The 22,106-nt window shown below is 44.1% G+C and overlaps 1 protein-coding gene across 1 annotated transcript; it reads left to right on the forward strand.

Moving 5' to 3' along the window:
- Positions 1-1,884: 1,884 nt before the first annotated feature.
- Positions 1,885-3,597, forward strand: LOC144113718 (uncharacterized). Its single transcript, XM_077646999.1, has 3 exons — positions 1,885-2,272; positions 3,183-3,517; positions 3,586-3,597. The coding sequence occupies exons 1-3, from the start codon at positions 2,059-2,061 to the stop codon at positions 3,595-3,597; spliced, it is 561 nt and encodes a 186-aa protein (XP_077503125.1). The 5' UTR covers positions 1,885-2,058.
- Positions 3,598-22,106: the final 18,509 nt, after the last annotated feature.

The raw sequence follows: 22,106 nt of genomic DNA on the forward strand, positions 1-22,106 counted from the left end.
GTGGCATTAGACATTCTGAGTAGGTATGTTCGTGAGGATCGCGAGAACCACATGATACAGCAAGTTTGGAGGAGTTGTGCTCACCAGGTGTGAGAAAATGGCAGACAACGCTGCATAATTTTTTCAAGTCGTAGCACTGCAATAAGCGCGTTCAATTGCCCACTATTGCCATTTTTCAATTTTTTCTACTTCCCGGCTCTTTCATTTTTTTTGCGGTCCCGTGAAAAGCCTGCCACTGGGGTTCTTCTGTATTTCAGTTGTGAATCCTAGTCTGCTTTTTTTGTGGTCACTTGCAGAAAATGACGAACAACCATAGCAGCAGTTCTCTCTTACCTCGTACTGGCGTACTTCGCTGGTTGGTTGCCTGCAGAGCCCTCAGTGGTGCCCTTTGCACAGCTGCCGGGCTCGATCTTGCTGACGCGCTGTGCAGTGATTCTGCTGTCGGGCTCCGCTGCATATTACAACTTGCAGCCTCATCCAGGCAGCAGGGCTCAGGAGGGCAGATGGGGGTGGCACGAATTCTGCATGGAAACCATTATTAATGTTGTTTAGTAATTTGTTAAAAATATGGATAAAAAGTGACAGACTTCAAAACCAGCACCTTTTGCCACTTACGCAAGCTTCTGTCTGTACCAAAAAGTGAATAAAATACATTTTTCAAACGAAAAGTTCTCATTTATGTCTCCTAACAGGAACCAACTACTAATCTAAGTGTCCCACAGGCAGCTGCTGAAAATACTGCTAACAGTACTCCACACATACTAGCACCGAACTCTGAGTATTTTCATCTGTTTTCCTTGCTCGTCTCATTTAAGCTCTCTTCCAACATTGCGAAGAATATGAAGAGAAGTTTCTATTACCGTTTCTGAAGTGGCGATATGTAAACCCTTTAACTAGCCACTGCGGTGGCTCACTGGTTATGGCACTCGGCTGTTGACCCGATAGACGAGAGTTCGATCCCGGCCGCAGTTGTCGAATTTCGATGGAGGCGAAATTCTAGAGGCCCGTGTACTGTGCGATGTCAATGCACGTTAAAGAATATATCTTCGTTAGAAACAAGAATGGCAACTGAAAGGCAAGGCAAGACTGCATACAGGACATAGCTGCGCTGCTTGTTTGGTTAACTCCACATCAAAAACTGATGTCACACACATCAGCCCAATGCCAAATGTTTCCCGGCGCACAAAAAAGACTAGGACATGCAGAGAACACACCACAAAGCGGCGTAATTCAACTAGTTTATTTTTGCGCGAAAAGCTACATTTATACAGAGCAGCACAAATGCGCGCACAGGTAAACTACAAAAGTATAGGTGATATGTCGGAATCCTCCTTGACAGTGACAATGACCTACCGTATTTACACAATTGTAGGTCGACCTATTTTTCAAAATCCGAAGTGGGGGGCCGACTTACAATCGAAACGAAAACACGGCACTATAAGTAAAGGCGAGATAAAGGCGATATCGGTCATGCTACAGCATGGTTGCATTTTTGCTGCGCCGCTCCGTCACATCGCTCCTGGTGCTGGCCTTGAGCAGCTGCTATGTCAACGCACAGAACTGACATCCCCTACCCCCGCGGGCGGCGGCCGATGGCGGCTATTGATAAGCAGCAAACTGGCACACCACATGGCTACTGACTGCGGCTGCTGATAAGCGGCGGCGGCCCGATAACGCTAAAGCGTGCAACCACGTTTTCTTTTTACTTTCAAATGCACCCTCGGCGCTCAACGGAGCGTTGATAGTTGATAGAAGGGCCGCTGTTCCGATCGAGGCAGCGCCCCCACTCGGAATGGCAGCGGCGCCGGGGAGTGTCGGTAGCCGACGCCATTCACCCGTAGTTTCGCTGGTTTCTCTAGCCCTGTCTACATGAACCCGACAGGACCGGGTAGAGTCAGCGTCGGGTTAGGTGACCCGCCTCTGACTCGCCTCGATTGGTGTCTACATGAACTCTGTTCAAGCGCGTAAGTATCGCAGCGGCGCCTAGCGTCGAGGTTCGCAGTTATCGTGCAAGTTTCCGGTTCCTGTTTTTGGCCCGCGGGTTCCCGCGCGTTCGCAATGGCCATGTCGTCTGCTGTTTTGATTATGATGCTCACTCTCCATCAGCTTTATTTCATGACCCTTTTGATGTCATGGATAAGCTTTCATAATATGCTTCTCTCTGCCGCGGTGATTCATTACCGGGCTCGTTGTCAACGTATACGGAGTATATCAAACAGCCGAACACCGCTCACCGCCGGTTGGTCCGTCCACGAAGTCGCCGTCATGTATGGTTAGTATCTATTCTTCTACGCCTGTCCTCGCTAATCCTGGAGTGCAGAAACTAATATAGCGGATGATTTGGCATTCCTAAAGTCGCAAGCTACATATCTCGAATACAGTAGGCTGCATGAGTTTTAACGGTGGAGTGTGAGACGAAAAATGGAGTGCGGAAGTGCCGCCTTTTCCAAAACTAACCGATCAACGCGTTTTGCATGTTAGCCGAGTAGCATGACACTTATGGCAGACCTTAAGCTCTAATTCTGTGTAAGGTCAGGAGAACCCCTGTACTCACCTTTCGGGACTTTTCACTCAGTAGGAGTGCCGTAAGGGGGCTGAAAAGCTAGCCCCGTTGCTCCGTTGCTTTTACAAAGGGGGTACAGCTCGTTACCAAACATGCACTGCGCTGTTACGGGAATACGTTCTCCTGTGTTTGGTGTAGTGCTGAACAGCGTGGTGACGCGGCTGCAAATGATCGCATTACGTAATATTAAACATCGTTACTTTATAACGCTTCATCAATCGCGAGGTTTTCATAAATTGCTTCTTGGTTTTCATAGGTTAGCAGGATGCAAGCACATGTGGTAAAACTAATTATATAACGTAGCAGGATTTTGGTAAGTGCTGCATAAGTTCATTAACCTCATAACGATGGAGTAACCTAAAGAAATATGCAATCCTGTATTTTCAATGATTACTTTTAATAACTGCACTAAAAGCCAGCAGCAAGCGAATTGGAAATACTCAAAATCAAGCACCAGAGTTCATGCTTTCCAATACCTTATGTAGCACCATGGCATCTTTTGTGACACTCGTTTTTAGGACTGTGATATCCACGCACTAGCCTGCAGTTTGTGCATATTCATAAAAAGGTAGTGAAAAAAAAAGTGCGTGTCAAATTGATAACACCAGGTATCTTGCAGGACTGGAATCCCTGGCACCACCACCAAAGCGGCGCATGTGGATGAAGAACAGAAGTAGTGATTGGTGGGACAATATTGTTTGCTCCAACTTTGACGATGGTGAATGGAAAGAAAACTTCAGAATGTCACGGGCAAATTTCTGTGAATTGGTTGCTGCCCTTGCTCCATTTATGTCACCAGAATGTAATTACGTTCGAGAGCCAGTGCCAGTTGACAAAAGAATTGCAATTGCACTGTACAAACTGGCTAGCTGTTGTGAGTACCGAGTAGTTGCAAATCTGTTCGGAATTCACAAAAGCACTGTGCAGAAATTTTTGTACCTTTTCTGCATTACCGTAAAAAGGCACCTTTCAAACAAATTTATCTACCTGCCATCAACTGAAGAGGCCACATTAATTGGCAGAAGGTTCTCTGAGAAGTGCCACATCCCACAGATATGTGGTGCCATTGATGGCACTCATATTCCTATCACTGCACCAAGAAAAGGGTACAGAGACTTTATTAATCGCAAAATGTGGGCATCCTACAACATGCAGGCAGTCGTGGACGACCGTGGACTGTGAGTATATTTGTTTATTCGTTATTGGAACTAAGCTTTGCTGTTTGTATGCAACAGCAACAACTGAAACTTACGGAAAACAGTAATGAAGCATGCTGATGAAGTGTTTCACACTAAGTACTCTGAAATTCGAAGCCAGATAATTATTTTGTTGTGCTTGTGTGCAAGGACAGGCATGACGAATTTTCAAACTTGACATTCCTGTGTGCTAGGACCTCTCCCAAGATATGCTTATCATGATTGACTAACATGGCATCCATTTGTTGGTACTGTAGTGCATGTATCTTGTTCTATTTAAACTGTGGGACATCCATAAGTAATCTATTTGCCTTTAAAATCTCACTGCAGACTTTCAGCACACTTCCCACTGAGCAATCTAGTGGTGTTGTACAGTTTGCTTGTGAACTATTTCTTTTAAACCTGTACTAACTTTTTGGCACCTAAATAAAAACAAGCTATATGAATGCAACACATGGATAATTTGAAATTAGGATCATAGCTACAGCAAAAAAATATATAAAGATGGCAGAAACGAGCTCAACACAGCTCCTGTGGATGTGTCCAGTGGCACATTTCGTGGCAGTGATGCCACAAAGTTTTTATAATGCAATTCAGGGTGGTCTGCAATTTGTTTTTTGCTTTTTCAAGATATTTTGTAATTACTTCTATTTCCTTTTTGACATTGTTTTGCTGGCTAGTTTTGCTTCCCTTTAGTGCAATTCAAATACAAACTTATTGCTTTTATTTTGCACCAGTGCTTTAGCACCTAATAGATGGTGTAAATGATAGCCTTCAAAAGCTTCTTTGTCTTGACGTGCATCCCATTTTTTCTGCATTCAGGTTTCGCAGCATTTCATGCCTTGCACCAGGCAGTGCGCATGACTCAACAGCATTTAAGATGTCCAAACTCTACAAGAACAGCGACCAACTGTTGCCAAAGGGCAGCCAGCTCTTTGAGGGGAAGCTTCTTCCCTTCATGCTTCTCGCTGACCCTGCGTATCCCCCACTGCCCTGGATCTTGAAAGGCTACACAGGGAGGCTATCGAAAGAAGCTGAGTCCTTCAACGTGTACCACAGCACTGGGAGGAATGTTGTAGAACAGGCATTTGGCAGGTTGAAGGGGCGTTGGCGCGTTTTACTTAAGCGCACAGACATAAATTATAAGTTTGTGCCCACTGTTGCCCTCACAGCATGCGTGCTGCACAACTTTTGTGAGCAGCATTCAGAAACCTATGAGGACTCCTGGGGTGCCATTGTTTCAGCTACTGAATCAGAAGACTTTCCGCAGCCCGTCAGCAGGCCTTATGCAGGCACCCAACAGTCGGATGTAAGGGACTGCCTGAGCAATTATTTAGCCCATAACTTCCCGATTCGCACAAGTAGCTTCCGCTAAAGTGAAAATGAAAATTGGTTTTGGGGGAAACGAAATGGCACAGTATCTGTCTCGCATATCGGTGGACCACCTGAACTGTGCATAAGGGAAGGGATAAAGGAGGGAGTAAAAGAAGAAAGGAAGCAAGAGAGTAGAGGGCTCCGGAATAATTTCACCACCTGGGGATCTTTAACCTGCACTGACATTGCACAGCACATGCGCGCCTTAACGTTTCGCCTTCATCGAAATGCAGCTGCCGCGGTCGGGTTCGAAGACTAAAGTGCATTGAGCAGAAAATTGTTAGCACAGAAGACCGGAACGATGAGCACAGTAGCACAGGATAGGCATGAGGTGTCACTAGAATTTTGTTGTCAAGCAACTTTTTACGGCATTTACCACACACAACTTGCATCTTGTGGAAGTAGGCAGCAAAGAAGATCCCACACATTATATCAAGCACGTCCATTTTGCACAGCCACTTATGTGAAGAGCACCACAACAAGCAATACTCAGGCAAAAGGCATTTGTTTTTAGTAGCCTGAAAAATTATTAATGCTTTCAATATCTCAGCAGTCTTGGGATTATTTTATTTGGCTGTACAATAATGACTGCTTTCCTGATTTTGGTGACAACTGAACTACAGTGTCTTTGGACTGAATGGGCTTGAAATGTTCTCTGCTTCAGACAGACTATTATGATAGTCCTCATAATATATGCGACTGTGTGTGCCACATGTTGCTTCTGATATATCATGTGGAATCCTGTGTACTGCCTAGTTCCTTATGTTGTGGATTGTATCTGGCAATGTGTGGTTGTCACAGAGAGCTTGGCTCGGCAATACTCTTCACTTCGCAGTTCACGCCTGTCCTGAGTTAATGTGTTCTCTGTCATCTTTTGGTTTGGATTGGTTTTTGGAGTTTAACATCCCAAAGCGACTCAGGCTATAAGGGACGCCGTAGTGACGGGCTGCGGAAATTTCGACCACCTGGTGTTCTGTAACGTGCACTGACATCACACAGTGCACGGGCCTCTCAAATTTCACCTCCACCGAAATTCGACCGCCACAGCCGGGATCAAACCCGCGTCTTTCGGGTCACCAGCCGAGCGCCATAACCACTGGGCCACTGCGGCAGCTACTCTGTCATCTTTAGTACTGAAAACAGTTTTGCCTTTGTACCATGCATCACCTACTTGAAACCAAAGTATTATTGCATTTTGCAGTTAGTGTAGACATACTATAACTGCCAGCCTTTTTTTTTTCACTCGTATCTTGAACAGCCCTACTATGCATGCATTAACCGAGTGATGTTCAAAATCACTTGAAGACAGTGATTTGCCCAATAATTGGAAAATGGCGTATGTTGTGCCGATTCATAAATCAGGGCCATGTAATCTGGCTTCAAATTATCTCCCAGTATCCCTCACAAGTGCAGTTTTCAAGGTTTTGGAGCAGGTATTTTTTACATTGTACACCATCTTAAGTTTTCCCTCATAAATAATAACCAACATGGGTTTTGTAGTGTTTTCATGTGTCACACACTTAACTGAACTTGCCCATGATATAGCTAGTTCTTTAGATAAAGCAGTTTCTGTTGAGTGCATGTTTCTCGATTTTATGAAAGCGTTTGATGTTGTACCACATACTTCATTACTAGAAAAATTATTGTATAACATTAGCAGTAAAGTAGTAGCATGGAGCAAAGTGTACCCTCATTTAAGAAAACTTAGGGCGGTGGTTAGTGGTGAAATATCGGACGATGTTGCTGTAACCTCAGGAGTACAGTCACGAGTAAAAGAGATTAGCACACATGACGGAACACCTGAGCGCCGGAATGACAATGCGTGGCGCTGCGGATGACAAAGAGGCTGATAACGAGAGTACCGGGCCGTTCCCATTCTGCAGTATTAGGGGGGTTCAGCGGACTGTCACGGCCCAGCAAAATTTATTTTTCTGTCTCGCCCTCTCTTTTGTTTAGCGCAGCCTTGCTCCCACAGGCAACGGGTGAAGAATAGGATAGTTGTTTTTTTTTTTGCTTGTTTGGCAGTTATTTTTGCAAGCAGCCTCAGCCGTGCTGCGTTTGGTAACTGCTTGAACAGCTCTGCATCCAGGAGTTGCCATGGCCTCCAAAAGGAGCAGATTTGAATATAATTGAAAATATATGGGGATTAATGAAAAAACGACTAGCTGTAAGGCAGATGCACAAATCATCACCAGATATCATTTGGGCGGCGGTTCAAGAGGAATGGAGCAGGCTCCAGGCTCTTCCTGACCTTGCAAGCAGCCTGTTTGACTCCTTCCCTGAGCGCCTTCAAAGCGTTGTGACGGTCGGTGGGGCCTACGCACGCCATTAGTGCAACGACGTGTTTGCTCACGCATCACGACAGCGAACTGGCTGTCCTCCTCCCTTCTTTCCCTGAATTGATGGGATAGTGCTCCTGTCAATAATGTTACTACACTTTCCCAACAAAGTGACCTGTGTGAATTAGTTGCATCGGAAAAATAAACTCTCTGTTTTTCTTGCTTGTGTAATACTGGCTAAAAGTAGCTCTATCATCCCGAGCGAGTTCCTTTTGACAAACCATCACGGACATAAAAAAACAGTAATAAAAAAGAATCCATCTTTGCCCATGATAACTGAGCCAAAATAAATGCCGCATGCACAGTTACGTAGGGTCGGCACTTCGACGCTCGGGCAATGGCACGCTTCATAAAGCTTACTTCCTGCCGTCCCCCCCCCCCCCCCCCCCCATGCTGAAAATATGGAAACGGCCCGATAGGCAGGTCTGCAAACCACAGCGCCGCATGGCGAGATATACAAATTCTGATCGGCAGTGATTTGTGCTAATATTTTTTACTTGCGACTATACCACAAGGGTCAGTTCTGGGACCACTTTTATTTGTAATTTTTATAAATGACATTTTCGCTGGTATATCGTCTACATTGGGGCTGTTCGCAGATGACTGTTTTGTACCGAACTGTTTCTGTTCCTGCTGAACGTGATGCTTTGCAATGCGACCTTGACAGAATTTCTAAATTGTATGATAAATGGGGCGTCACTATTAATCTCCGGAAAAGTCTCTATAGGTGTTTTAATAAGAAAAGGTCACCTGAATTTGTTGTCCGTCACCGAATACAAATATCTCAGTGGGTATTTAAGTAGTGATCTGTGTTGGCATAGGCACATCAATTAAATAACTGCAAAAGCAGGTCGAATTTTGACTTTCTTATGCAGGAATTCCAAGCGTTTTCCTTTACAAAGTAAAGAACTGCTATACACAACTAACGTAAGGCCTATACGTGCACAGTATGCGTATGCGTGCACAGTATGGGGCCCTGAAACTAAAAATATTGATAAATTACAGAAGGCCCAAATCCTGGCTGTCCACATTGTTTTAAATACTTACAGCAAAAATTTCAGTGTGTCAGCAACGCAGAAGTCTTTCGGATGAGTTTCACTGCAGGGACGCAGATATGTACTTAGGCAGAAATTCTTCCGAACTATATACCATTCTAAAACAGGTACTGACCGTGACCATTATTTCCACCAGACTATATGTCTGCAAAAAGGGACCACACTTTCAAAGTAAAAGAAGTTAAATGCACTACTGATTAACTAAAAATGTCATTTGTTCCAAAAACAATAAATGAATAGAATAAGTTGCCCCAGGAAGTCATTTCAACAAAATCTAATGAATTGTTTGCCGCATTGCTGTAATTTTATGCTTGTGTTTGTATCAAATTATGTTGCAATGTATTTTCCGTGAGAATTTTTTCCCTGCCACTATATTGTATGATTATGTTGTAACTCTCTCCCTCCACTGTACTGCCAAACAGGCACTTTGGGTAATGTGATAAATAAATACATTATACAGCCGTGTTTGGAATGTAGATCTTCTTTTTTATTTGTCTCAAAAACCACATACAAGAAATATAAATGTGTTTTCGAACAACACAAAAGGGTGCAGAAGTCAAAGTGTCAGGAGGACCCCTGATTATTAATGTGATTGCTATTGTTTTCACATCAGATAAACACACCACTGTTTGTACCTCTCCGGTGAAGCAAAATAAATGTCACTCTTTGGCAAGTAATAAAAAGAAAGCATGCATAAATACAGTTTATTAAAAGACAGCAACAAAAATGAGATGTCACTAATATTCGAGATTATCACATATCTGAAACAAGGTTATCAAAAATCTTAAAATCAAATTAGGAACTGAGAAACACAGATTGTACCTTTTTGGTGAAGGAAAACAAATGACCTTTGGCAAGTACTAAAAGAAAGCACGCATTAATATAGTTCATTAAAAGACACCAGCAAAAAGCAGATGTCATTAAAATTCGAGATTAACACACATCTGAAACAAGATTATCAAAAATCTTAAATTAAATTAGGAACTGGGAAACATATCACATAGTTTGTACCTCTCCAGTCAAGCAAAATAAATGACTTCGGCAAGTAATACAAGAAAACATGCAGAAATATAGTTCATTAAAAGACTCCAACAAAAAGCTGGCATCATTAAAACTGAAGGTTATCACATTTGAAACAAGATTACCAAAAATATCTTAAAATCAAATTAGGAACTGAGAAACAGATCACACAGTTTGTACCTTTCTGGCGAAGGAAAACAAATGACCTTTGGCAAGTACTAAAAGAAAGCACGCATTAATATAGTTCATTACAAGACACCAGCAAAAAGCAGATGTCATTAAAATTCGAGATTAACACATCTGAAACAAGATTATCAAGAATCTTAAAATTAAATTAGGAACTGGGAAACATATCACATAGTTTGTACCTCTCCAGTCAAGCAAAATAAATGACTTCGGCAAGCAATACAAGAAAACATGCAGAAATATAGTTCATTAAAAGACTCCAACAAAAAGCTGGCATCATTAAAACTGAAGGTTATCACATTTGAAACAAGATTACCAAAAATATCTTAAAATCAAATTAGGAACTGAGAAACAGATCACACAGCTTGTACCTGTCTGGTGAAGGAAAATAAATGACCTTTGGCAAGTACTAAAAGAAAGCACGCATTAATATAGTTCATTAAACGAAACCAACAAAAAGCAAGCTTCATTAATACTCTTAATATATATATCTGAAAAAAACATTGCCATTATCTTGTAAACAAATTAGGAACTGACAAACACATCACACAAAAACACAAAATGAAACTGAACAAGGACGCAAGATATACCACTGCCTCGGTAGATAATAATGAAGATAGGAGCATATTATTAAAAACAAAAAAAGTACATTTACACACTGCACACTTCTGACTTGTCAGGAATCTAATATTGCACTTATACTGTTTGCGATAATATTGCACATCCTTATTTATTGGAAATACCTGCAGCGCCCGAAGGCATTGGGCCGGTTGCTGCACGATACGTGGAAAACCAGAGGAAAGGACGCGTTCACAAGGAGAAGTACACAGGGCAACTTTGCCCTGTGTACTTCTGCTTGTGAACGCGTCCTTTCCGCGCGTTTTCCATGCATCACCGACATTCTTTTTGCGTGCAGCGCGAATCCTAAAAAGTTTCTGAAAACTGCTCACAGCTTTCCCTCTGTGTTTATGCATATCCTAAAACATAGCCATACTCAAATGTGACAAGCACCCATTACATTTATAGCATCCTGCCAGCTGACCCCTTTATTGAACAGATAAACACTGCCTCGTGAAGTCGATATATTCCACTCGCCTCAAAATGAATTGCACACAAAACGTCACATCCTGTATGCAGATCGAGTGTAGGTGCATGTCTTAAAGACTCACTTTGACAAATCTTTGCTCAGATTTAAGCAGCAAATGTGAATAAAAAAACCCGGAGCAAACTTTTATGCAGCCATTAAGCAGTATTTCAGTCAGAGGCACTTAAATGCAACAGAAAACATCCACCTTTGCAGCATCATGCACTTACTTGGAGACAGGATGTGACGTTTTGTGTGCAATTCATTTTGAGGCGAGTGGAATATATCGACTTCACTCTCTGCACCAAGGTTATTGTACCGAGATAAAAACTGTTGTGTGATGTCAATGTCTCCAAGTAAGTGCATGATGCTGCAAAGGTGGATGTTTTCTGTTGCATTTAAGTGCCTCTGACTGAAATACCAGCACATGGTTCGTTCTTATTGGCATGACATATTTTTGCTTCTAACGAGTATTAGGCATGGTAGCCTGTCTGTTTTAGCTGTATTTTTCTTGTCTTCAATTAAGTGATCATTGTATATACTGGTTGGTTCTCTACAGGTTGCCACACTCCTCATTAAATTTGGTCTGGTGCATATGAATATACACAGCTACGTTCAAAAGTATTTTCTGTGGAATAACCCGTAGTCACGAGGCCTGAGAGCAAGATTTACAGATCGATTTTGATGCCACACTGGGGTGGCGTGGCACCTTGCATCAGTATACTGAAAGTGCATGAATTCTGCGCATTAAAAACAAAAAAAGTACATTTACTTACTGCACACTTCTGACTTGTCAGGAATCTAATATTGCACTTATACTGTTTGCGATAATATTGCACATCCTTATTTATTTTTTTCATCCAGCTGAGGCTCGGTTAGATCACGTGGTCAGGCAGCAGCCGCTCGGCGGCTGTGGAGCCCCTGCGCAACGACAGCGAAGACTAGGCTTGCACACATACTACGTATACCAGGGTGCTCACTTCTTTGCACATTGTTTACTTTTTCTTTGCTAGAGGAACCAGTGTTCTGAGCCCATGCAGGTTGGAAACTGAAGACAGTTCTGATTTTATGCGTCATGACTATCATTCTAGTATATAACACTCTTTGGATGCAGCAATAACTTCAGACTCCTGCTGCCAGTGCTTGCCCAGGCAATTTGTGTTTTTTTTGGAAAACACATTCTAGAATGCTATGACTCCGAAAGAGAGGAAAGATGCTGTGGCAAGGTACTAGACCTGGAATTTGAGACTACGTCCTGTGTCGTGATGTCCCCCTTTCACTACTTGTAACATTTCTGTGTGATACATAGCAATGTCCATGTTTACAAAGTGAGGTAACAGCTTTAGGCATGTTCAATAAACCGAGAGACAATTTTCAATTAGAGGTCAAAAAAAGTGAAACACTGCAGGCACATACTCACCCTTAACCTTGTGCAAGTGAAACTTAGTCCACGAAACCTTGTGGTACAAAGTTTACACACACTTTAGATGAAAACATTAAAATTACCAGAATGGGAAAATGCCATAGTATGCATAAATTCTGACCACCTCAGCAATGCTTATCACATGCACACTGCTCCTTTCACTATAAAAAGAAAGTTTTTTTTGTCGAAACACTGGTCACATATGTATTTAAGTTTGCACTACCTAAATATTCCTGGCAATACAACACATCAGGATTCTGCAAACAACCACACTTAAAGATAGCAAGTTGCATCACTTTACTTTGACAACACTTCCTAATAGCATAGGTATAAGAGCTTTGTGCTGTGTTTGAATGACTTTTTCTTTAAAAAAATTCGTGTGCTACTCTTGTTCTCTCATTACTGCTGCATACAGATGAGCACCAGCAATGCCACTAGGCATTCAGGGTGCAGTACAGTGGCCACTATAGTGGCCAGTTCAGTGGATGCTGCGCTGGCGCAGAGGTAGAGCATCCGCCTCACGTGCAGGAGACCCATGGTTCAAATCCTTGTACCGCCACAATTCTCCACCAGAAAAAGAAAGAATGGGTGTGAGGAAATTGAACAACAAGGTCTGGGGGGTAGAGTAATGTACCAAAATGCTCATTGGAAAGGGTGTAGAGTAAGGCGACATAAGCTCTTTGATGCTATACACTGCATGTTTACAAGAGTCAAAGGATTGGACTGGGATGAGCTTGGGATAAAAATTAATGGAGGAAATCCTAGGAACCTCCGATTTGCTCATGTTGTCCAGCGACGTAACTCAGAAGGAGTCCCAGTGCATGACTCAGAGCCTCAATATTCAAGCAGAATGGTAGAGCTAAAAGTTAATAAGAAGGAAACTGAAGTCACGTCCAGTAATTTGGCAAGGGACAAACAGTTAAAGATAGGCAGCAAAGTATTGTATACTGTAAGAGAATACATCTATCTTAGGCAAGTAATGACCGTAGAGTTGGACCATGACAGTGAAATTGCCAGGAGAATACAAATGGAATGGAGGGCATTTGGCAGGCACTTGCATCATTTAGAGCAGCTTAGCATTGCCCCTTACAGGGAGAGAACATAGTATGTGTGGAATGGTACGGTATTTGGGTTTAACATTCGAAAGCAACAAATGGGCCATGAGATGTGCCATACTGGAAAGCCTGGAGAGCCCTGGATTAATATGAACCACCTCATTTTCTTCCAGGATGCAGGAAAGACTAAAGTGCAAGAAAAAAAAATTGATTTTTGGTTTTTTACTAATATCAAATTCCAAAACTTTCATGAATATTATTCAGCGTCTCGCATGCTTTTCTGCCCTTTAATAGAGCCAGGACAGCCTTTTTTTTTCAAAGCCATTTTCTTTGAAGCTTCCATTTGCTCACATTTCTGCAATGGAAAAAATGCCAAAAAAAAAACACTGGAAATTTCATAAACACAGTTGATCCATTGACAGCCTCCAGGCAATGCAAGCAAGGCACTATGCATGTTTTATTCAGTGCTGACACTTTTATTCTGCGCTATTCTTGCCTCACGTGAAGCGTAAGACCTCGCTTTTGTATGGATGTATTTAAACATTTCTTTTGCTTTTTAGTGGGCACATAGAAATTATGCGTAAGGCTGTTTTGCGCAGGTATTTCCACATGTTGGCTATCAACAGCAATGTCTGTCAAATGCTGTGTTCAAAAGACTGAGGCACCTGCTGCGCTGACAAGAGCCAGATGATGAACAAGCCTTTCCTGCATAGGTACTCGCTCAAATCAGTTCTTCACACCACAAAGCCTGCTCCCCAGCAAGTAGCGCAATGCACAACCAAAGCTTCTAGAATAGTGTTTCTACAGGAGATGCAAAAATACTTACGAGTTATTTAACCATGCAGTTTGGGAATGTGCACCAAAGAATGCCTTCCTTACCAGCCACACATCCGAACTACCATCTTAGACGCAGCACTAACATTCAGTCATGGGAGCATAGCCCAAATTGATACCCTTTGATATACCCGGTGACACCCCAAGGTATTTCGTGCATCACCGGGACACTACATCATGGCGTAGCTGTGTGAGGTGGACCGTAGTAGAAAGTACTTCACTGAGGAGAGATGCAGAACAGATCAAAAGGGAAGCTCAGCAGAAAAATGACAGGCAGGGTAAAATTTGCTTTCGTATTGGCTACATGGCTAGTAGCTATAGATTCAAGTTTCGGTGCATGTTGGTTCTGTTAAAAAATTGAAGAAAATATGTTTTTGTCTTCATCTCGAAAAACTCAAGATGTCATTTCTTGTTATATTTGAACAATTATTGGATAAACAAGAAAAGAAATGAGGCTGTCTTTTTCTATCTTCAGCTACACATAGAGATGCAAAACTACTGAATCAAAATGGTACGCAGGAAGTATGCAGGAAGCATAAAGCAGGGCAAATATTCTAATTCTGACCTCTCGAGAGACTCGCAAGCATTCTTTGATTGGTTGAAGCAGCAGAAGCAGTTGCAGCACTTGCATCGTCTGCATCTGCGGGTAAAAAGCCTGAACGGTGCCACAGTAAACTGTTTATATAAAAAACAAAATGCAGTAACCTTGGAAACAAAACTCTGCGCCAATGGAATCCACACCATCCCACTCAAACGATGTCTGGAAATATAATCACGTATACCTCACTATTTTCAAGGCTGGTCCGACGACACTTTGCAGTGCAGCTGAGCAGCACATCCGCTTCCGCTGCCTCAGCCAATTGTTGAGCACCTCAAAGGATCAATACCACGAGAAATCGAAGTGTGAACATGGGCCCAGGGAACCAATTTTGTTCTGCAGCCGAGCTATTAAATGCCATCTAGTGCTTAAAAATTGCCCAAGCTTACGTTCACTTTGTTCCTGAAGGATATCAGCGTTGTCCTCCTCGGTCCTGGTGTCAGCATCGCTGATATCTGCAAAACAGAAAAAAAAATCACTGCTCCTATATCCAAAAGCGCTGAAATTGCACATCTTGCAGTCCAAAGATTGTAAGATGCCATCCCATCCCACTGCACAACATAGGCCCTCTATCTCCAATCACCTCTTCTTTGCAACTAGCATGCCTACCCTGTTACCAGCAAACTTCCTTGCTTCGTTACTGCAACAGACTCTCTACTAACTTTAACTACTTGTGCCTTGCCTTGACAGTCACTCAAAGACACCATGCTATATATTGCATGTTTCACCCATGTCTATTTCCTGCTCTTAATGAACTGAGATAGCATTAATTCATGTTCTCTCATACACATTGTTCTTGTGTCCTTTTTACATTACACTTATTGTTTTTTCCTTAACTCATTGTACAGCCCTTCATTATTTTTTTAGTTTATTTGTTAGCTTCCAAGTTTCAGCCCCGCAGGCAAACACTAGCAAGAAGTGTTGAACTTTCCTTTTGGAGATATCAGCCTTTCAACACTGTCTATACCTCATCAGTATATAACGCCACCGTGGTGGCTCAGTGCTCATGGTGCTGGGCTGCTGAGCCCAAAGACGTGGGTTTGATTCCTGCCGCGGCAAATGCATTTCAATGGAGGCAAAATGCTAGAGGCCCGTGTACTATGTCAGTGCAGTGAAATTTGGATGAGATTAACCATGTCTCATGAAAGCACAATAATAATCTATGCCAAAGAAAATGTGCTCTTAAGAGTTTGCTTTTAAGGGGAACTGTGCTGAGGCACACAAATTTTAAGCCACTGCATTTTCAAAGCTGTTGGTGCGTACTGCAGTCAATGAAAACGTGCACTAGGAGCAAAGAGCATTTCATGTTAGGGCCATGTGCAGGGCACCTTGGTTATTTGTCAAATACATCTGCACAGTTACATGATTGCATGATAAAAAAAATTAAGTCAGCCCCGCTGCATGCCCAGTGGATTTGTCAAGGAACAAATTCAGTTGTCAGCTTATTGAGGCTCTTTACTGGAAACAAGAATTTTTGTGTGTCTCGCTCAAGAGTACCTGTGTGCACTCGTTATCAGCAGTGCCGCATTTGTCCTTACGATTATACGTTTTCTGGAATCGATTTTTTTTTGTTTACATAGCATTTAATGTAGGACTAATATCTTGTTGCGGGCTAGTTGGTGAATCATCATGGACAGCGACAGCGCGAAGCAACTAGTTCGAAAGAGAGAGACGAGATCAGCGCTTGTCGTGTGTTCTCGTGTCTCTCTTTCGTCCTTGTTCCTTAGCGCTGCCGCTTTCCAGGGGGTTGTAAATGATCACGCTATTAGAAATGCGAAAGCTGATTGAAACTGCGTTAACCGCTCTACGTTGCGGCATTCAAATCAGCGCTCACCAAAACAACGCAGCACCGAGTCGCCGACTTCGGCGCTACTGACATGCTACATCACATAAAAGTAAACGAGCGTGAAAACACATTTGGGTGTATACTTGCCTAGCTGCGAGTTGTCGCCGTAGTCTGGTGGGACATCTTGCGAATCCACGCCGTACTCGCGAGCCTGCACCATCGGCCTGTGGCTGAGAAGCGCGCTCATGTGGTCATACCACTTCCAAGCCGACGGTGCAGCTCCACTTCTCTCTTGCTCCAACCGTTCCTGTCACACAAGACAGAATTGTGCTGCAACGTCGTATCATTCCGTATGGGTGTCGAAATTCGGCTGACGGAACGTTTATACTCACGGCCGTGAATCGCTTCTTCAAATTCCTCCAGCAGTTCTGCAACTGCTGCCACGTCCAGTGGTAGCCGAGATTGGCCATTTCGGCCTGCAGATCTTTGAACACATCTTTATTGCGCTGCCGTCTGCTGTCCAGCGCCTCGCTCACTTTTTTTTCACTGATTAGCGCTAAAAAACATTCTACTTCCCGGTCGTTCCAAGAAGCTCGGGTGGAAACAGCGCGGGGACCGACGGCGGCTGCCATTTTGGTCGACTGGTCACATGACCGAAATCTTTCCCAGAGTTCCCCGTTACCCGACTCCCTGACCCGACTGCGTATACATGGTTTTTGGAAAGGCGGGTCAGGCGAGTTAACCTACCCCCTGCAGGCGAGTTAACTCGACTCGCTCTGCCGCTTATTTTACTCGACCCGACAGCGTCTACATGAACCCGGCAACTGGTTTTTTACCCGACAAGCTAACTCTACTCGACTCTATCGGGTTCATGTAGAAAGGGCTTCTTTGGCTCTGACGCATTTGACTACTGCCGGCCGCGTTTTACAAGTTTTAAGTTAGTGCTTCGTCAGTCGTCATTTGTGCCTCGTGTCCGGTAAGCGACCGGCGCCCGTTCGCGACTACATTCAAGATGTCTTTCATTCTTGAAGCCGAAGAAACGAACAACTGCGCGCCGTGCCACTAGTTCGACGTTCACAACTGGTGACAAAAGTGTGGCAGCTGCCGCGAGGAAAATTTTCAGCTGTTCCCCGCGATGTCCTGATGTGGCTGTTGGCAAAGTGCGGGATTTCGCTGGACGGCGACGTTAGAACGACGTGCTCTGGGACCGCAGCAGTGATTATGACTGCATCGCTACTAAGGACGATGGCGCTAGCGTGGACGAGTAGCCAGTGACATTTTCATGTTCATTTTGTAATGTGCCCACGGGCACGGCCGTGTGCGGCAGCCGATAGCGGCTAGCGATAAATGGCGACCGCTGGATAATGCTATCGCGTTCAACTATTCAAGGCCAAGCTTAAACAACTTCGCAGCTTTTTTTTTTTAAATGTGACGGGGGGGGGGGGGGGGTCGACTTACAGTAATGTAAATACGGTACGTGCAACACGAGGCAACTTCATAAACTAAACACAAATACATTACTGCACAACCGAGCTAGAATACACGTGAAAGGGCAGCCTCGAATTCATCGTTACTGCGTCATTATGCCCAAGAAATGACGCTCCTTGTCACTTGACAATAAAGAGTGCGTGCTGACGCAATTTTCTTTAAGCTTTACGTTTTCCCCACCCTCAGCAATTACCTAACAAAACACGATGTGGGGCTAGTTGGTGAAGCATAGTTTCTCGAAGTTCTTTATACCGCAACAAAAAAAAAAACAGACACAGGAAGAAGTACACAGGACGGGCGCTGTTCCTGTATACTTCTTCCTGCGTCCTTGTTTTTTTTTTTTGTAGCGCTGTTAAGAACATCAGCAATTACCATTGTGGTCTTTTCTGCACACCTGCACAGAAGTGTGGTCTGCTCAAAGGAAGGACCTTGTTCCTTGCACTGACTACAGTTACGGCAATGTTTGTATATCCAATACACTGTAGCGCAGCAAAAGACGAGGACACAAGAGACGCTCGTGGTGTTCGTCTCTCGTCTCTTGTGTAGCGCTCGTGGTGTTCGTCTCTCGTCTCTTGTGATAGCGCTCGTGGTGTTCGTCTCTCGTCTCTTGTGTCCTCGTCTTTTGCTGCGCTACAGTGTATTGGAACTATGTACCAATAAGCCCGAAAAGCCACGCTACCAATGTATGTATAGGTGTCGAAAGGCAACCGTGACGTTGTAGTTATGCTCCCTGAGGCTATCATTCAGACATCTGCCAGTCTGGCCAACGTAGTCTTGTTCACAGGGCAAAGAGATTGGATACACCACGTTTTCTTTGCGTGCAACAAACCGCTGCTGATGTCTAATGGTGCAGTTCCTATCCTGATTGTCGGTTGAATTGACCTTCTTGCGCACCAGGTGTGGTATCACAGCTACTTTCTTTTTGCGAGCTGGCTCCTGTGCTGCGTTGGAAGCTAGCTTATTTAGACGTATAAACATATCTTCAGCCATGGAAATTAACAGCATATAGGGGTAGCCTGAACTCAAGAGCCGGGACACCTGGTGATGGAAGGCTGTTTCAAGGCGGCGCTCTGTGGTGTGTTCTCTGTCTGTATTCGTATTTTTTGTGCACCAGAAATCATTTGGTATCTGTTACCAACTAGCCCACTAGTTCATCCTGACCACACCTCAGGTCGTAGTTGGCCCACACAATGCATAAGCACACATTCTTACTGGTCTCCAAAACAGCACATACTCATTCGTCAACCTCGCTGACTCTTACCCGAGGCTCCGAGGGTCACTTGAAATTTGCTGTCTTGTGGATGGCTAGACTGTGCCGGGCTTCCTGCCTCTTTTGGGGTCCTCCGCTGGTACGGAGAGCCAGGTGTTCCCTCTGGTAGCTCCAGCTGGCTGCTCGCAGCAGGCGATGATGAAGGCATATACATTCCTTCCAGCAGGGCAGCTGCATCCATGGACCCCCGAGCGTCGCCTGAAGATAAAAATATAGATGAAAGCAATGCTACCCCATTGCATGTCGCAGCTATTTCGCACGCTATAGTTATACAGCAATCAAACAAAATGCATGAGCATACAAACTGCATATTGACAGAAAAATGGACGAGCGTAACGGTTGAGAGCGTGAGGTGACAGCGACAAGAACCTAGGCTGTTTAAACGTGATGATGCAGTTCTAAAAGGTAACGAGACTTGCAACCACACAAATGGCAGGGCAACTGATTTGCTTGCGTTAAAGCTCTAGACATGAAAACTGCTGGAAACCTTGCCCAGCATGTGATTTCAAGTGTGCTGAGAGTTGATGCAAGAGAATTCTGCTTCTATGCACTGCAATATTAGATAAAATATAATTAGAATTTTCATTCAGATGGCCCTAGCAGAGTGCAACACCAGCAAGCTGAAAGACACTCGAGCAGATAGAAGACACCTGCCACGCTTTGCAATGAAAACAATTCTTTCGTTGCTGTATAGCTGCCAAACGGAACAGTTTTGAAGAGAACAACTTCGATTGGTTAAAAAAAAAATCATAGGTTAAAGGCAATGCAACCAGTCTCTCGACACTTCACTGCTACGTAATGTGTATCCTGAAGCAGTGTTTGTGCAATTCCCACAAAAGTGCCCACAAGTTTTCATAAAAGTCTTCCGAACAAGAGAAACAAGGACAGCTTAACTTTCTGGCTGCCTAGAGGCACGGCCAGGTACTGAGGATTGCATTGTGCAGTTTGCGCAGGGAACTACAAGACACCCTTCAACTGGTGGTTGCATGCTTGGACTGCCAAGCAGTTAAGGTTTTTATGACTTCTGCACACTTGCAACTTTTGTGGACTCTTCATATGACAATGGAAATGTGCAGCACACTTTCAAAGAACACTATAAAAAATATTAAAATGTGCTTGCATGTACACGTAATATCAAGCTGGAAATAAGCAAGGAAAGCAGCTGAAAACACAGCGTGGTCTTCAAGCTATTTACACTCAGTCACAATGTCTGATGTTGCTACCCCAAGGTTCCAGTGAAGCGTATGTCCATTAACAGGCCACACACAATGTCACACTCCACAGTTGAGAAATGACAAATAAACCTGTCTACTATAGAATCTTGTACTGCTATATAGGGCTATTGACTGTTTTCCAGCCTGTAAGTTAGGCAAACGCTTTCGTGAAGCATGTCAGTAATCATATTTCAATTCACCAGTCAAACACCAACTTTTGCAGTGACTTGCTCGTACAACAAGACCATATGTCATTGTCATCGCGCCATTCCCCAGGATGTGTCACAACGCAAAGATGACGAAAGACACATTCTACAATTGCACTTAATCCATGCAGGGGCATGAGGAGCAGAAAAACATTTATTAAGAACAAATAATTTGAGGGTGGAGTCCCACAATCCAAGGCTCACTTGAGCTTGGCCGCCAGCAGTGTTGTACTGACCGGTAGTTGCTGGTTTATGGGGTTACGAGTTGGGCATCTCCCACTCCCACTGCTGAAGCCTTGGGTTTTCTATTCTGAGGATGTGTTCATTCTTTTGGCATGCCCAGACTATGTTGTATAAATTGAGATATTCGTCGCAAAAGTTCGCAGATATCCTCATAAATGGGTGGGTGTATTTTGTCGTCTATTTGGCTGGGGAAAGGCGTCGACTTAACTGTTTAGGCAGCGTTTTCATTACTAAGTGTCTTGTGCCCTTGTGGGCAGAGCCTTCTACTAAGCCTATAATGATGTAGTATTGCTTAAAGTGTCTCCTGCGCGTAGCCGTTCATGAAATGCCGCAGAAGCGCGCGTACACATTGAATAAACACTCGCTCTGAGGACACAACACCACACAAGGCTATGTAGCTCACTTACGATGACAGTGAATATTCTCGCTTTCTTCTGCTGCCGGATCCGCTGGCTCTTCATAGAACCGCATGGCTGCAGCTACCCTGCCGTCCTGCGTTAAGGCGCGGGCTGTCGAACGTGCCGTAGCTCTGCACGAGGGCCTTTTCGGGACTCTCTTTGTTGAGGGTCTCAGATTGCAGCCGAACTCTTTGCTAAGGTCGGCAGCTTGCTGGAGCAACTGATCCCGCTCCGTGTACTCTTCTTCGGTGTCAGACCTGGTCTGAAACGAGCAGTCACTTTTTTTGCAGCTTGAGGCAATGAAAGCGAAAAAAATGTCAGTCATGAATTTGTAAACACTTACTGCTTCAGCACCTGCCGTTCGTTGTGAAGAAACTTCCTCAGCAGGAGCAGCAGTCGCTCCTTCACACTTCTTGTAGAAAAATCTCGGCCAGTCGCAATGGTCACGTTTTCTGCAAAACTCGGTCTGTGCGCACGACGTCGTGATCTTGAACCGGAAAAGGTCTGCACACGATGCGACCTTAGCGCCCTCAGCGTCGGTGGCGGCAGCGGCGGCGATGTTCGTCTTGGCCGCCGGCCGCCGCTACTGGCCGGACGTACTATTGCTTGGCGCGGCGTCGTGAGCTGCTGCTGGCGTTGCAGTCTGTAAATAAAGCGATGTGCGGTGGCAATTCTTTTCCGCTTTTACGGGGGTACCCGAACTGCTGGCAGCGAGATTCGTGACAGTTGCGCTGAAAAGCACAATGCCGTGCTCGTGCCGTATTGCCCCGAATC

The sequence above is a fragment of the Amblyomma americanum genome, chromosome 1 (assembly GCF_052857255.1).
Source record: "Amblyomma americanum isolate KBUSLIRL-KWMA chromosome 1, ASM5285725v1, whole genome shotgun sequence".
Taxonomy (NCBI): Eukaryota; Metazoa; Arthropoda; class Arachnida; order Ixodida; family Ixodidae; genus Amblyomma; species Amblyomma americanum.